At 46.0% G+C, this 16,366-nt stretch overlaps 2 gene segments (V, D, J or C); both read right to left on the reverse strand.

Annotated features, from left to right (window-relative positions):
- Positions 1-1,485: 1,485 nt before the first annotated feature.
- Positions 1,486-2,250, reverse strand: LOC114450393 (T cell receptor alpha variable 18-like; the record flags this gene model as incomplete). The annotated part of the segment is given in 2 exon segments: positions 1,486-1,790; positions 2,075-2,250. Coding segments are annotated over 2 exon segments (348 nt in total), but the record flags the coding sequence as incomplete, so codon positions are not given.
- A 10,770-nt stretch (positions 2,251-13,020) lies between these two features.
- On the reverse strand, positions 13,021-13,556 carry LOC114450383 (T cell receptor alpha variable 18-like; the record flags this gene model as incomplete). The annotated part of the segment is given in 2 exon segments: positions 13,021-13,343; positions 13,426-13,556. Coding segments are annotated over 2 exon segments (369 nt in total), but the record flags the coding sequence as incomplete, so codon positions are not given.
- Positions 13,557-16,366: the final 2,810 nt, after the last annotated feature.

The following is a 16,366-nucleotide window of genomic DNA, read 5'->3' on the forward strand; positions in this document are numbered from 1 at the left end:
CATTAGTTATAACAACGGTCTGAAAGGAGCATCCAAGTGTGACAGTGTCTCCTTCAGCAGCAGTGACATCTCCCTCTTGCTGGGTCACCGAGTCTTGTCCTTTACACTCTGGGGAAGAAGAGAAGATGCAGAGGAAGAGATGGATCAATAAAGATGATTGATGAAAGCAGAACAATCAGCAGCTGCTCTCTTCACTGTCAGTGAGTTGATGACAGCTGCCAGCTACATGCAGAGAGAAGTCTGTCAGTTGATGGTCTAACAGTTGTTGTCAGTGAGTCTCTGTCATGTTCAATATGTCACCTACCTCTTATTGTGAGCAGAAACAAAGCCACAGACAGCCTGAAGCTCACTGACAGCATCTTAAAGACAGTCTGTCTGTTGTTTGGATCCAACTCTGTCAAAGTGGCTCTTTTCTGAACTTGAGTCAGAGTTTAGCTCCTCCCTCAGTCCTCTCCTGCTTCCTGTCACATCTCTGACAGACACAGTGTCTGTGCTGCTGCTCTCAACTGCTCTCACTATGCAATGAAGCGTCTTCCTGCAGGTGGTGGTGCAGGCTCCGTACAACACAGTGATGCAGCTGGACAGGATGCTCTCAACAGCCCCTCTGTAGAAGGTGCACAGGATGGAGGGAGGGGCTCTGGCTCTTCTGAGCTTGCAGAGGAAGTAGAGGCGCTGCTGCGCCTTCTTGGTCAGGGATGCAGTGTTTCCTGTGCAGTGCTCTCCTGAAGTCCACAATTGTCTCCCTTGTCTTCACCAGGTTCAGGGAGAGGTTGTGGTCTCTGCACTGCGTGGCCAGAAGGTGCACCTCATTTCTGTAGTTTGTTTCATCCCCCCTGAAGTGTCATCCACAAACTTTACAAAGATGTTGCTGTTGTGTGTTGGTGTGCAGTCATGGGTCAGCAGAGTGAAGAGGAGGGGGCTCAGCACACATCCTTGGGGAGTCCTGGTGTTCATTGTGATGGTGCTGGATGTGTTTCTGCCAGCCCACACTGTCTGAGGTCTCCCAGTGAGGAAGTCCACTTCCTGGTCACTTGTTCACCATGTCTGAATATGAACATCTAAAAGCAGAACAATAAGGTTCATTTTAGCAGATCAGTGTACCACCAGGTGGTTCAGACACCTGGTCAGGACCCTCTGTAGGCTCCTTCTCCAGATGTTTGGCCACCTGAGCAGAGAGTCAGGGGCAGAGCCAGGACCTGCTGGAGGGATCTTATTTCTCAGCAGCCCGGGGAGAAGCTGTGAGTCTCCTAGGAGAATCTGGAGGAGGTTGCTGAAGACAGGGAGGTCTGGTGGTCTGTGGTCCTCCTGCTGTTTTCATGATCTGATGGATTAAGGAGTTTGGAGGATGAATGGATGGACACATGCTCTCAGTGTTGTTTTGACCTGACTGACATGAAGGTCCATCATGTCCCTCTAGTGGATGTTGTGGAGTATTGTGTTGTCTTTGCTCCAAAGGTTTTTGTACAGAGTTGAGCTGTTTCCTGTCACTGTGGGCTGCAGAGCACAGTAGTACACAGCAGAGTCAGACAGCTGAAGCTTCTGGATCTTCAGAGGAACTGATGTGTCTTTGAGTTCAGCATCAAATCTGGATTCCTTGGAGTCTTCTGGATCTTTCACTCCAGCCACACGCATCACTATAGACTTTGGAGAGTCGTTCACTTCTTGTTTGTACCAAAACAAACTGCGACTTGCACTGCTGGTCTTAAAGGAGCATCCAAGTGTGACAGTGTCTCCTTCAGCAGCAGTGACATCTCCCTCTTGCTGGGTCACTGAGTCTTGTCCTTTACACTCTGGGGAAGAGGAGAAGATGCAGAGGAAGAGATGGATCAATAAAGATGATTGATGAAAGCAGAACAATCAGCAGCTTTAAAGAGTTCTCTCACATGTAGAACAGATGTCATTTTCAGGGATCATTGTCACTTTGAAGCATAGAAGGTGTTTTCCAAGGTAACAGATGGCAGCAGAGATGATGTGCTGTGAGTGAGTGTAGAATGAACATTCAGAGCTCTTCATGTAGAGCTCAGTAATGTCTTCAAGTGTTTGAAGAGGAAACATGTGCAGCTTTCTATCTTACCAAAGAAAAGAGCAGCAAGAAGAATCCACAGCCAATGTTCCATCTGTACAACAAGGTTTCAATCAACAGGAGGAGCAGCTGATGTTCCACATTCAGTCTGACAGCTGTTCTCTTCACAGCAGCACTTCTTACTGACAGAATGCTGCAACACAGCGCACAAGGAGTGCACCGCCTCCTGGATCATGTGGCCCTCTAGTGGAGCTACAAAGTGCCCTTCAACAGTGTGGAGAAAAGGCTTCCAGCAGCTGCTCACTGTGTCCCTCTGTATGTTTGTGCAGACACACCTCCTGCTACAAAGCAGGTGGTTCGTTTATTGATTTTTAGTTCAAATTAGTCTTTAATGTCATCGTATAAAAATATATAACAAGATGAAGGAGGCTGCACTGAAATGAGTCAGATAAGTTCAGGTCAGGCCAAAATGCATTCATGACCTGCAGATGGAGCTGTATGGATGTACATTCAGTGTGCATGCTTTAGTGGTTTCTGGGTACTAATGTTGTTAAGCATCTTATTAAACAGTACACACAGTCCTCTTGTTTTTGATGGATACTGAACAACCCTAAGTCCACATGCACCTGACATCGTGCAGTTCCTTAGAATGTTGTCCGCATTACCAGATGGAGAGGTGAAACTATGCCTGATGTCATTGGTACTGCCAAGCTTAAACAAGCGGTGACTCTTGGTCTGGGGTCAGTTGCCCGCAGGTTCGCCCATTTCAAAAGGCAGTGCTGTTTTGGTGGAGCCGCCCAAAGCTATCATCTATAAGAAAGACCTTATGGTTTGTCTTCGGTGTGCTCCATGAGTGGGCCTCTCTGCTTGTGCTTGTCTGGACAAAGAGTGGGGAACTCAGAATTTGTGTGGATTGCTGCTGGTTGAATGCACGCACGGTCAAGGATGCCCACCTGTTGCCCCACCAGTCGGATTATGTCTTCAGTAGGCTTTGAGCACATGGGTTTAAGTTGGCCCCCAAGAAATGTTTCCTTCTTAGTAGGAGTGTCTGATTTCTGGGTCAAGTGATTGATGAGAATGGGGTGTCAACTGACCCAGATGAGGTCAATACCATTGCTTCCTTCATGGAGGCTGACCTTGTGATGGAGGATGGTGTTACACCCTCTCAGAAGAAGATGACGGGGTGAAAATGTGTAGGTATACAACTTACCACCCCATGGACAACGGGCACACTGACGGGTTCAACATGTTGATAAAGATTCTCAGTCATCCAGGTCATCATACGTAGAAAAGATTGAAGCGAGGCGTCTGGACTTGTAGAGTTTTCTTGAAGGTGTTTCGCTGCTCATCCAAGCAGCTTCATCAGCTCTAACTGGATGTGGGTGGAAGATCAGTGTTGGCCTAATGTCACAGTTTGTGAGAAAGTTCTTGAACCATGCAGGTATGATGGCTGAAAGTCCAGATCTGTCCAGTTTTTGCACATGTCCGGATGATGGTGTTACATGCTGAACTCCAGTCTACAAACAGCATCCACACATAGATGTCTGTGAGTTCAAGGTGGTTCAGAGCTCGGTGAAGGCCGGGTGTTAACTCCTCTGCCCTGTTGGCGTCAGCTCTAGCAGTCTGGTGACAGACTGGTGACTTGCACTTTATTGATCAGTGCTGACCATGTTGGTAGAAAAGCTATGTGGGGGGGGGGTTCATGGAAGACATCATGTTGGATTGGTTCTGAGGACATACTGAAGACAGCTGAGAGGTGACCTTTGATCCCTGTTCTTTCAGCCTCCTTGTTGGTGTGTTGAACTCAGTGTGTACTTTGAGCTGTGATCAGACAAAGTGTTCTGAAGAAGAGGAGCAGCTGTAACCACAGTGACTCTGATCAAACAGGAACCATCAGAATCCATCTGATATGAAGGTCTGTGGTTTGAATCCCACTTCCCTCCTCTTTGAAGAGGAGTCAGATATCTGTGTTCAGGTTATTGTACAACCTCTTCTACACTTTGTATCACTGTGTTTCTAGAGCACAGTAGTAGAGAGTTGAGTCTGCCAGCCTCACACCTCTGATGGTCAGTTAAGTTGATGTGTCGCTTGTTTTTGATCCATATCTTTTATCTGGAATATGCTCACTACCACTTTCCGACTTTGCTCCTTTCCAGAGTATAAACTGAGGAGCCTGAAGGTCAGAATGATGTCTGTACCAGTAGAGGCGAGGGTAATCAGATGTTGTCTGATATGTACATGAGAGTGTGACATTTTGTCCCTCTGTCCCGCTGACTTGTCTTTGTCCAGCAGAGATTGTGTCTCCAGCTGTCAGTCCTGGAAAAAGTAGAGAACATGAAGCCATTAGACTAACATTGTCCATGAGGCTGAGAGGAGAAGACAGTGGAAAATGTCTCCTGGGTTACTGTGTGGACACAAAGAGCTCAGCTTGATGACAAAGACAGATGATTGCATGTGTCCAACATGGACATTTGTAAGTGCCAAAGACAAATGTCCAGTTGTAGAACAGCAGGCAGACATCTTTGATCCAGCTGCTCATAAACTCACCTATGAAGTGAGATGAAAACAAAAAGAGGTGAAGCAACATGTCTTTGGAGTTATTAAAGCAGTCACACAGCACATCAACAATGTTCTTCCACTGCACTACAATGAGGCACAAAGAATGTCATTGGATGAGCTGAAGTTCAGTGGGCGGGGCCAATCAGCTCTTGCTGTTATTGTTTCAGTTCAGCTCAGCCAATGAAATTCTTTAGTGCTTCCACAGCAGCTCTGTCTCTGATCTTTACTGCTTCATGTCTCTGTTGTCTTTGTCCTCAGTCCAATGACTGAAACATCAGTGGTTGAACAGTGTGTGAGTCCCTCTAGTGGATATTGTGGAGTATTGTTTTGTCTTTGCGCCAGAGGTTTTTGTACAGAGTTGAGCTGTTTGGCTCACTTCATCGTGTCCATCATGGAAGAAGCAGCTGATAAGGCAGCACTGATGGACACTGACAGACCATGAGACTGACTTCAGTCTGTAGACGTTGAGCTGCTGCTCAGTCACCCATCACAAACACACTGAACACATGTTCAACACTAACACACTTTGTCCCTGTGCTTCCATCAGAGTCACACTTTATGGTCTTATTGTCAGACAGCAGAGGGGAGGACACGTGTCTCACTGTCCTTCTGTCCCTTCACACTGATCATGACTCCGTCACTTATTGATCGTTACTCCTCCACATTTTCTGACTCGCTCTGAGTCGTCATGACTTTGACTTTGCAAACCTTCCTGGTCTGGAAGAAGAATTCAGAGCAGAGAAAGAGCTGGTTTTCTTGTGAGAGCAGCTGATGAAGGCAGGAACTAAAGTCTCAGCACAGACTGGAAGAAGAGCCCTGAACAGACTGGATGTGTGAAGACTTGATGCTGGATGAAGCTGGGGCATCAGCAGCAGAGAAAGGGCCACAGGAAGCTTCTGTGTGACAGCTCTCAGAGGAGGAAGATTGAGGCTGACCTGCTGGATGGACTGTCTTTTATTTTATTTATTCCCCGCCTCACAGGTGAGGTGTGTCTGAAGAGACAGAGCAGAGTGAGCAGGTGTTTGGTGAGGGCACAGAGTGGAGGACAGCTGTGTCTGTAGGATCCACAGTGCTGTGGACAAGTTCATGTCTCTCAGCTCTGCTGCTCAAACATCAACTGTTTGTTCCTCTGGTGCTGCTCCAGACTCTGCAGGAACAAGTTAGAACCTGACCTGACTTCCACACAAAGGGCCTGGAGACACATCAATGCAGGGAGGTCCTCCTCAGAGCAGCCTGCTGAGCTCCTTCTTTTGGTTTGGACTTCAGCTCTTCTGTCTCTTTGTGTCAGTGCATAGCTGCTGTTTGTGTGTTTGTGTGAAGGACGGATGAAGGACAGTTTGTGTTGGACTCTGGACTTGTTACCTTCACCAGAGTGATGCTGGTGTCTCTCTCTGTGGACTTGGATCTGATCAGATGTAAAGGTTTTGTTGGACTGTCCTGCCCACTTTTGGATGTTTGCTTGGGTTAGGAGCTGATGGATGTTGAAGATTTTACTGAAGTGACTGCAGCACAGATTGAAGAGACACTGGAGGACATGAAGGCTGACATTTCTACACTGCTCTGACAGCTGAGAGACACAAGACTGAAACATTAGTGGTTGAACAGTGTGTGAGTCCCTCTAGTGGATGTTGTGGAGTATTGTGTTGTCTTTGCTCCAAAGGTTTTTGTACAGAGTTGAGCTGTTTCCTGTCACTGTGGGCTGCAGAGCACAGTAGTACACAGCAGAGTCTGTCAGTACTGACTGTGAGATGATCAGCTGGATTTGTTTCTGTTGTACTTTGGCCTTCAGTCTAGTTTCTGGATCATTTCCATCTGACCCTGAGGATGAGTGTGAGGTGAGGAGCTGTGGTGGTTCTCCTGGATTTTGTCGATACCAGAAGAAGTAATCACCATGAGCAGCATCTTTGTTCAGAGTGTAGGTCAGAGTCAGAGTGTCTCCTTCCAAAGCCGTCACTTCATCTTTAAATGGTGTCAGTAAATCCTCAGAGGAGCCTGAAAACAACAAAGATATATTCAGCATGACATTTGGATTGGATTCTGGATCTTTAACTTAGTTCAGGAGTTTCAGAGTTCATCAGTTCAAACAACATCAGAATGTTTCATGTCTATCGGCTCCTTTTCCATCTGGATCCATCTTTGGATGACTTACCAGTTTGAAAGGAGACCATCATCATCCAGATGAAAAGCAGGAACATTATTTCCAGCTGTGCTGAATGAACAACAGAGAGAACACAGCAGCTCTTCACTCCAACATGCAGCCTTTCATATTCAGCTGTGTAGCTCCGCCTCTTGCTGTGCTCTGTTTCCATTCAGGCTGATGGAAGCTGTAGAGATGACAGTGATGCTGCAGCATCATCATCCAGGGAGCTCAGACTAAATATTAACTATCATTTACACAGGTACACTGCAGTGTGAGTCCAGAGGGACTGCCTGTGGACGTTGCAGCTCTGAACTCATTCATTGTGCTGCTGTTTGGGGTCTTTGGGGAGCGGCTCTATAGCAGAAGACTTAGAGCTGTGTGGGACTGTTTGCTGTGTGAGGGAGCTGTTAAAGACATCTGTGCACCTCTGCCAGCTGTTCAGTACAGGCCCTGAGGACTCTGGCTGCCTAACAGCCAGGTCCCAGAGTCCTACGGGGGTTCACCAAACTGCAGCTGTGCTGCAGTGAAACTGGTTTAAGTAGTGTGGAAGTATATAAAGGTTACCTACGCACCGACAAGATATAGAGTACATATGTAGTTGATTATATATGCTTACACTCAGAGAAAAACACATCTATAACTCTTACAGAGAGTTAGGAAGGATGTTTACATTACTGGAGCCCTTTTGTTATGGTGAAGGTGGACGTAAGATAAATCATCCAACATAGGAGGGAAACAGAGTGTTTCACAGTCATAAATAACATTTTTATACACTCAACAAAAATATAAACGCAACACTTTTGTTTTTGCTCCCATGTTTCATGAGATGGACTTGAAGATCTAAACTTCATTCCAGATACACAATATTACCATTCCTCTCAAACATTGTTCACAAATCTGTCTAAATGTGTGATAGTGAGCACTTCTGCTTTGCTGAGATAATCCATCCCACCTCACAGGTGTGCCACATCAAGATGCTGATCTGACATCATGATTAGTGCACAGGTGTACCTCAAACTGCCCACAATAAAAGGCCACCCTGAAATGTGCATTTTGTTTCTGCTTTATTGGCGGTCTGGGGACTCAGAACCAGTCAGTATCTGGTGTGACCACCATTTGCCTCATGCAGTGCAACACATCTTCTTCGCATAGAGTTTATCAGATTGTCTATTGTGGCCTGTGGAATGTTGGTCCACTCCTCTTCAATGGCTGTGCGAAGTTGCTGGATATTAGTGGGAACTGGTGCACGCTGTCGTATACGCCGGTCAAGCACATCCCAAACATGTTCAATGGGTGACATGTCCGGTGAGTATGCCGGCCATGCAAGAACTGGGACATTTTCAGCTTCCAAGAATTGTGTACAGATCCTTGCAACATGGGGCCGTGCATTATCTTGCTGAAACATGAGGTGATGTTCATGGATGTATGGCACAACAATGGGCCTCAGGATCTCATCACGGTATCTCTGTGCATTCAAAATGCCATCAATAAAATGCACCTGTGTTCTTCGTTCATAACAGATGCCTGCCCATACCATGACCCCACCACCACCATGGGCCACTCGATCCACAACATTGACATCAGCAAAGCGCTCACCCACACGACACCACACACGCTGTCTGCCATCTGCCCTGAACAATGTAAACCGAGATTCATCCGTGAAGAGAACACCTCTCCAACGTGCTAGACGCCATCGAATGTGAGCATTTGCCCACTCAAGTCTGTTACAGCGACGATCTGGAGTCAGGTTAAGACCCCGATGAGGACGACGAGCATGCAGTTGAGCTTCCCTGAGACGGTTTCTGACAGTTTGTGCAGAAATTGTTTGGTTATGCAAACCAATTGTTTCAGCAGCTGTCTGAGTGGCTGGTCTCAGACGATCTCGGAGGTGAACCTGCTGGATGTGGAGGTCCTGGGCTGGTGTGGTTACTCGTGGTCTGCGGTTGTGAGGCCGGTTGGATGTACTGCCATATTCTCTGAAACGCCTTTGGAGACGGCTTATGGTGGAGAAATGAACATTCAATGCACGAGCAACAGATCTGGTTGACATTCCTGCTGTCAGCATGCCAATTGCACGCTCCCTCAATGCTTGTGGCATCTGTGGCATTTTGCTGTGAGACAAAACTGCACATTTCAGGGTGGCCTTTTATTGTGGGCAGTTTGAGGTACACCTGTGCACTAATCATGATGTCAGCATCTTGATGTGGCACACCTGTGAGGTGGGATGGATTATCTCAGCAAAGCAGAAGTGCTCACTATCACACATTTAGACAGATTTGTGAACAATGTTTGAGAGGAATGGTAATATTGTGTATCTGGAATGAAGTTTAGATCTTCAAGTCCATCTCATGAAACATGGGAGCAAAAACAAAAGTGTTGCGTTTATATTTTTGTTGAGTGTAATTAGTAGGTGTGGATAAAAGCGCAACATGTCCCAATATGGGAATACCAACGAAGGTCTTGACAAACTGTTTATCTGTTATGCAAATGTACCTCAACTTTTCAATAAAACAAGCCTGTGTCCAGGGAGGGGCAGAACACTTATGGACGGGAGTGAAGCAGACTGAAAGGCCTGTGGTCACTAGGTGTTCTCCCTTTGCAAAGGCGAAACTACAAAACCCAGGGTATTTTATTTCACTCAATGTTCTGATAACAGCAGACGGAATCTGACAATCCGGGGTGACCAGGGAAGGTCACGACAGTAGGAAGAGTTGATGTTGGCAGCTTGAACAGTGAAGTCCTGCTGTTCAATCAGGACAAACTCAGGAGTGAGTGCACATTGTTTATTAAACTGATCAATACAAAGATGAAAATGTGTTTTCTGGTTTAGGCCCCGATGTGATGTCATCAAGGTTTGAGGGAGGAGGTGAGGAGAGACTAACAGGAACAAACATCTCCTGGGCTCTAAACCTGGTGGTGGTGGTGGTGGTGAAGGTTGGGGCTAGAGATGAGGGCTTGGCCTGACATTTACGACCTGAGACCTGTTCCAGAGGAGCGTGTTGATCCAGAGGACCAAGAAGGACATTTATTCAGAGCATTTAACCACTGTTCTCCGCTCACACTGCTTCTGAGCTAGCTTCAAACCATGTTAGCTCAGGCTAAATCCATGGTTGTGTTTGTACAAAGACGTCAGAGAAGGGGGAGGTGGTCTGAAAGAACTTCTTGTTAAGGCTGACCTGTGAAAGATGGCTGCTGATATAAACATCAGCTTGTGGAAGCCATCTTTAGTCAAAGGCTGTTTATGCTCAGGTCACTGAGCATATTAGTGAACAGTGAGTTGATGTGAAGGCAGAACACACGTTACCATCTTATTAACCCTGCACAGTGTGAACAGAAAGACTGCACCTTGAATGATGTTGACCTTTGCACTCTGTAGGAGGTTCTTATGGTCGAGTCCTGGGAGAAGACCACTACAACTTGAAGTGCTTCCAGCAGACAGGAGGCCGCGCCAGTTGTGAGTTGTGGAGCTCTGCTTGTTCCTTTGACTTGTATTGTTTCTCCATGTTCTTGACTCAGCTTAAACCCCCACAATCCTTTGCTCTTGGAGCCGGTTCATTACTGTATGGTGGTCAGTGTGAGTCTGTATTGTGTCAGCTGCTTCTGTGGTTTACAACCTGGATGTTACACAGTGATGTTTCTCTGCCTCCCAGCTGTCCACTCCTTTCATTCACAGCACAATAGAGAAGGTCTTCCTGGTTGAGCTTTGAACAAAGTCCACAGTGTCCAGTGAGGTCAGAGGAGGCAAGGCAAGCTTTATTTATATAGCACAATTCATACACAAGGCAATTCAGAGGGCTTGACATAGGATGAAATCACAGAATAAAAACATTTTAAAACGTTAAATTAAGAAGGAAATTACAATCACACGAAGAATAAAATCATAAAAAACATTGAATAAAATCAGGACCATTAACTGAGCAGAGTGCAGTTAGAGAATTTAAGAGAACGATGCAGTAAACAGTGTTTTCGGGCCTGACTTACATAAAGTGTCTGAGCAGACCTCAGGTGTTCAGGAAGGCTGTTCCACAGGCGAGGGGCAGAATAACTGAATCCTGCTTCACTATGTGTGGTCCTGACCCTGGGTCCACACAGCAGGCCTGTCCCTGATGATCTCAGGGGTCTGGATGGTTCTTAGGGAACCAATAAGATCATTCAGCGCTTTGTAGACCAAGAGTAAAGTTTTGAAATGGATCCTTTGACTCACAGGAAGCCAGTGCAGGGATTTGAGGACCAGTGTGATGTGGTCCAGTTTCCTGGTGTTACTCAGAACTCTAGCAGCAGCATTTTGGACCAGCTGTTGCTGCCTGACTGATGTTTTGCTCAGACCTGTGAGGATGCCGTTGCAGTAATCTAGCCTACTGAAAATGAATGGATGAAGAAGATTCTCTGTGTCTTGTTTGGACAGATCTTGATCCTAGCAATGTTTTTCAGGTGGTAATAGGCAGACTTAGTAATGGCTTTTACATGGCTGTTAAAGTTCAGGTCTGAGAGGGTTCTGGCTTGGTTTGTGACCTTCAGTGAAATGGAGTCAAGGTAGGCACTGATCTTAGCTCTTTCATTTTTTGGGACCATAAACAATCATCTCTGTTTTGTCAGCATTGAGCTGGAGAAAGTTCTGGCTCATCCACTTATTTTGATTGATTTGTTGAGTACACTTACTTAGTGAGTGTAAGGGACTGTAGTCATGTGATGACACTGAAATATAAAGCTGTGTGACGTCTGTATATGTGTGATAAGAGATGTTCTGATGTTCTATGATCTGAGCTAGGGGCAGCATGTAGATGTTGAACAGAAGTGGTCCAAGAATGGACCCTTGAGGAACCCTGCATTTGATCTTAGTTCGGTCAGACTCATAGTTACCAATTGACACAAAGTAGTCCCTATCATGTAAGATTTGAACCAGTTTAGCACGGTGCCAGTAAATCCCACACACTTCTCCAGTCTGTCGAGCACACTGTGTGGATGATGTGGTGATGTTGGTCCTTCAAAGGAGCAGAGAGCCTGCAGTATGTTCATGCCTGAAGGCTCCATCAGTGCACTTTGAAGTTGTAGCTGGAGAGTGAATCTGCCACACTGAGCTGCATCATTTAAGAACCTCTGAGTCTGAAACCTGTGGAACATCACATGAAAACAGGAGCAGAAGATTGCAGTAATCTAACCTGCTGGAAGTCGGTGTGTGGACCAGTCTCTGCAGGTCTTGGGCTGACATTGAGTCCATGATGACACCAACATTTGGCATGTGGCTTCTGTCAGACTGGACTCAGATCACAGGAGGACACTGACATGAAGGACTGTGTCGTCTGCATATGAGCCATTCCTCTCAACCTTGATAACCTCTGCAAACTGTGATTTAGAATATATTGCTCGAAAAATAATTTTATCACCTCAAATGTCATTTAGCCTCATTGTAATCGCCCCCAGAACTCCAATATTGATTTCTATGAAAATGTACAAACTATGCTGACAAACTGCAATTTTGACCAGAAAGTCATATAATTGAGGATAAACCAAGAAAATCTCTTGAACTAGCTGTGGATGGAAATCCCATCATGGATCAAGCTGCAGTAGCTGCAACATTTAACCAGTATTATGTTGACTGCCGCAGGGCTCCATATTAGCCCTGGTCCTTATTTGCATGTATGTTAATGACCTGCCATTAATATGTCAGGATGTTAATATTCAGATGTATGCTGATGACACAGTTTTGTATGTATACAGGTCTTTAAAAACCGAGGTAGCTGCCAAACTCACAAATGTTACAAAGTTACAACTGGTTAAATCAATGCTGTCTACAACTTAATGTCTCCATAACTGTAGGTATGTTTTTCACTAAATCACATAAAGTAACTGAAGACGCAGACATTATACTGTCAGGAGACAAAAACAAATCCACCTGGACTCCAAACTCAATTTTAGGTCACATGTAAAGACTGCAGCTGAGACATCTAACAGACCAGAAGGAAAGATAAGTTGAAACATCAAACATCAGTTCTTGTTTTGGTCACTTATCATGTGAACCAAGACTTCAGTGGAACTCAGCTGAACAGTCTGTGTGTGATGAATGGACTGTTTGTTGTTCCTTGAAATCACTTCATCTGTAAGGTGTGATGGAGTTTATTTACTGGATGCTCCATTGTTATCTTTTTCTAAAAACTCATACTGTCTCTGAAAGACTGAGTCTACACTGTGTCCTATCACAGCACAGCAGAGTGACAGTGTGTGAGTCCCTCTAGTGGATGTTCTGGAGTATTGTGTTGTCTTTGCTCCAAAGGTGTTTGTACAGAGTTGAGCTGTTTCCTGTCACTGTGGGCTGCAGAGCACAGTAGTACACAGCAGAGTCAGACAGCTGAAGCTTCTGGATCTTCAGAGGAGCTGATCTGAAGGTGGAATTCAGTGTGGATGAAAATCTCTCCTTGAACTCGTCTGCTGTGTTCCCTTCATCCAGTGAAAGTCGACTCAGGATGAACCTGGGTCTGTTGTTTCCATCCTGTTTGTACCAGTAGAGATAATTCCCTGTTGGACTGCTGCTGTTGTACAGACAGCCAAGTGTCAGTGCGCCTCCTTCAGCAGCTCGCAGGTCTCCTGTTGTTTGCAGCACGTTGTCTGTTTGTGCTCTGCACTCTGTGAAACAGCAACAAACAGTCTCAGTGTGCTGTGAAAGAATCATGTCAGTGATATCAGAGAAACAGAGATGTGTTCATACCAAGGCAGAGAGCAGCCAGCAGCACTGACATGAACAGAGGCCTCATATCTGCAGTGTGGACTAACTGTGAGCTACAGCCAGTAGAGAGAAGGCTCTGATCTCTGTTTAGTCTCCATCAGCACTGAGTTGGTGGATTAGAAGGAGGAGCCTGATCACAGTGACAGGGCCCCTTCACAGCTCTGTTACTCCCCCTACTGACAGCTTTACACTCAGCACCTCTTTGTGCTGCTCTGCTTTCCTGCTGCAGCTGCTTTCTGCACACTTTACACACCTGCATTTGGACACTTGGTCTCATTATTCCTGCAGATCCTCTCAGGCTGCATCAGACTGGATGGAGGCATCTGAACTTCCTTCTTCTGCTGTTATTTGTGGCCTTTGTTTGGACAACTGAAGGACAGACAGTCTGTCCTGCAGCCACTGCAGGGTTGTCATGGCTGTTTGCTTTGGGTGTTTGTGGTGCTGAAGCTGGTCTTGTTCTCAGACAGTCCTGGGTGGAGGTGCATGGATCAAAGGTTTGCTCACTGATTGTCCACTAATGATGAAGGTGGGCTTCTCCTGCTCCTCCACCCTCACATCCAGCACTGGCTCTCCTCAGGGCTGTTTGTTGAGTCCCCTCATGTAAGACCACCCAACCAGTCTTACACCATTATTAAAGATGGGGATGGTAGCACAGTGGCTGGACCTGCAACAGGTGCTGATGAGTCTGTGTGCAGGGATGAAGTGCAGAGTGCTCTTGAAATCAGGAAGACCTTCTATTTGTCTCTTTCTGTAGAAAGCTTTGCTGAGTATCTTCAAAGTAATAGTACTACAGTGCCGCCGGAATGGAAGGTAAGTCTGCCTTCTGGTACCAAATCATCGGTATGACAATTTGAGTACAACTGTCATGGCCTTCATCTGGGTCAGAGTGCAGGGGATAAAGCTCTACATTCTGTTGTGGACAGTGTGCTGGCAGAGTGTGACATTTTATGTCTGCAAGACACTTTCATATCTAAACCAGACATTCTTGACCAAAGCTTTCTCGGAGTGGGAGAGTGGACGACTGATATCAGCTGTATCGAATGCAGCACTAAGGTCCAGCAGCACTAAGACGGAGACTTTGAAACCATCATTATTCAGACGTATGTCCTTTAAGACCTTAATAAGTGCAGTCTCAGTGCTGTGTGCTCCAAATCCAGACTGAAATTCATTAAAAAGATGGCTTTGCACTAAAAATGCATGAATTTGTTGAAACAGCCTTTTCAATGACCTTCCCCAGAAAAGGAAGGTTAGATATTGGCCTGTAGTTACTTATTGCTGAAGCATCCAGATCCAGCGGTTTGATTACTGCAGGTTTCAGGGCTCGGGGAAACTGCCCTGACTGAAAAGAACTGTTAACTATCTGCAACACATCTGACGACATGCAGTTAAAAACGTCTTTAAGAAAATGTGCAGGCAGATTATCAAGGGAGCATGTTGTGGGTTTTAACTGTTTACAGTTCCTGTCAGCGCTGGATTATCTAGGAGGTTAAAATGTGCCAGGCTAACTGGTGGATGAGAAGGCACAAGTCACACTATCCTTTTTCCTGAGCTAGAGCCACAGACTGATTGCCTTGGTTCTATCATTTTATCAGAAAAAGGCTGGGAAGCGGTGGTTTGAATGGCGGTTTCTGTAGCCTAGCTAGCACGCCGGCCATGAAGCCTCGCTTCTGCTTCCTCCTCCCTGCAGGGATGGTAATCCACGGGGAGCCGGGTATCCTTGCTATGTCCACCAGGATCTTGTGGGAGCAGAGAAACTCGTCTGTAACGCTCCACTCGTGACAAACCCCTCTCCTATTGAGGTTGTGCGGCTGTAGATGTTGTGGTCTGACTGAATGTACACAGGACGAGCTCCAACATGAACACAAACCACAAAAGAAAACACCAACTGGTAAAGCACTGAGCCGCTGCCGTGCTGTGCGCCGCCATCTTACCACTTGCTCCTCAGTTATTGTCTTTAGTCACATCCACACACAGACATTCATGCAGCATGCAGCTGTTTGTTTGTTCACAGAGTGTTGATCAGCTGTAACCACAGTGACTCTGATCAAACAGGAACCATCAGAATCCATCAGATATGAAGGTCTGTGGTTTGAATCCCACTTCCCTCCTCTTTGAAGAGGAGTCCGATATCTGTGTTCAGGTTTTTGTACAGCCTCTTCTACACTTTGTATCACTGTGTTTCTAGAGCACAGTAGTAGAGAGCTGTGTCTGCCAGCCTCACACCTCTGATGGTCAGTTCAGTTGATGTGAACGTTGTTTTGGATCCATATCTTTGATCTGGAATATGCTCATCTGTGCCGCCTTTGCCTCTTTTCCAGAGTATAAACTGAGGAGCCTGAAGGTCAGAATGATGTCTGTACCAGTGAAGGTATGCACTCGATGCATCTGTCTGATATGTACATGAGAGTGTGATGTTTTGTCCCTCTGTCCCGCTGACTTGTCTTTGTCCAGCAGAGATTGTGTCTCCAGCTGTCAGTCCTGGAAAAAGTAGAGAACATGAAGCCATTAGACTAACACTGTCCATGAGGCTGAGAGGAGAAGACAGTTGAAAATGTCTCCTGTCTTACTGTGTGGACACAAAGAGCTCAGCTTGATGACAAAGACAGATGATTGCATGTGTCCAACATGGACATTTGTAAGTGCCAAAGACAAATGTCCAGTTGTAGAACAGCAGGCAGACATCTTTGATCCAGCTGCTCATAAACTCACCTATGAAGTGAGATGAAAACAAAAAGAGGTGAAGCAACATGTCTTTGGAGTTATTAAAGCAGACACACAGCACATCAACAATGTTCTTCCACTGCACTACAATGAGGCACAAAGAATGTCATTGGATGAGCTGAAGTTCAGTGGGCGGGGCCAATCACCTCTTGCTGTTATTGTTTCAGTTCAGCTCAGCCAATGAAATTCTTTAGTGCTTCCA

This window comes from Parambassis ranga, chromosome 17 (genome assembly GCF_900634625.1).
Source record: "Parambassis ranga chromosome 17, fParRan2.1, whole genome shotgun sequence".
NCBI classification, from domain to species: Eukaryota; Metazoa; Chordata; class Actinopteri; family Ambassidae; genus Parambassis; species Parambassis ranga.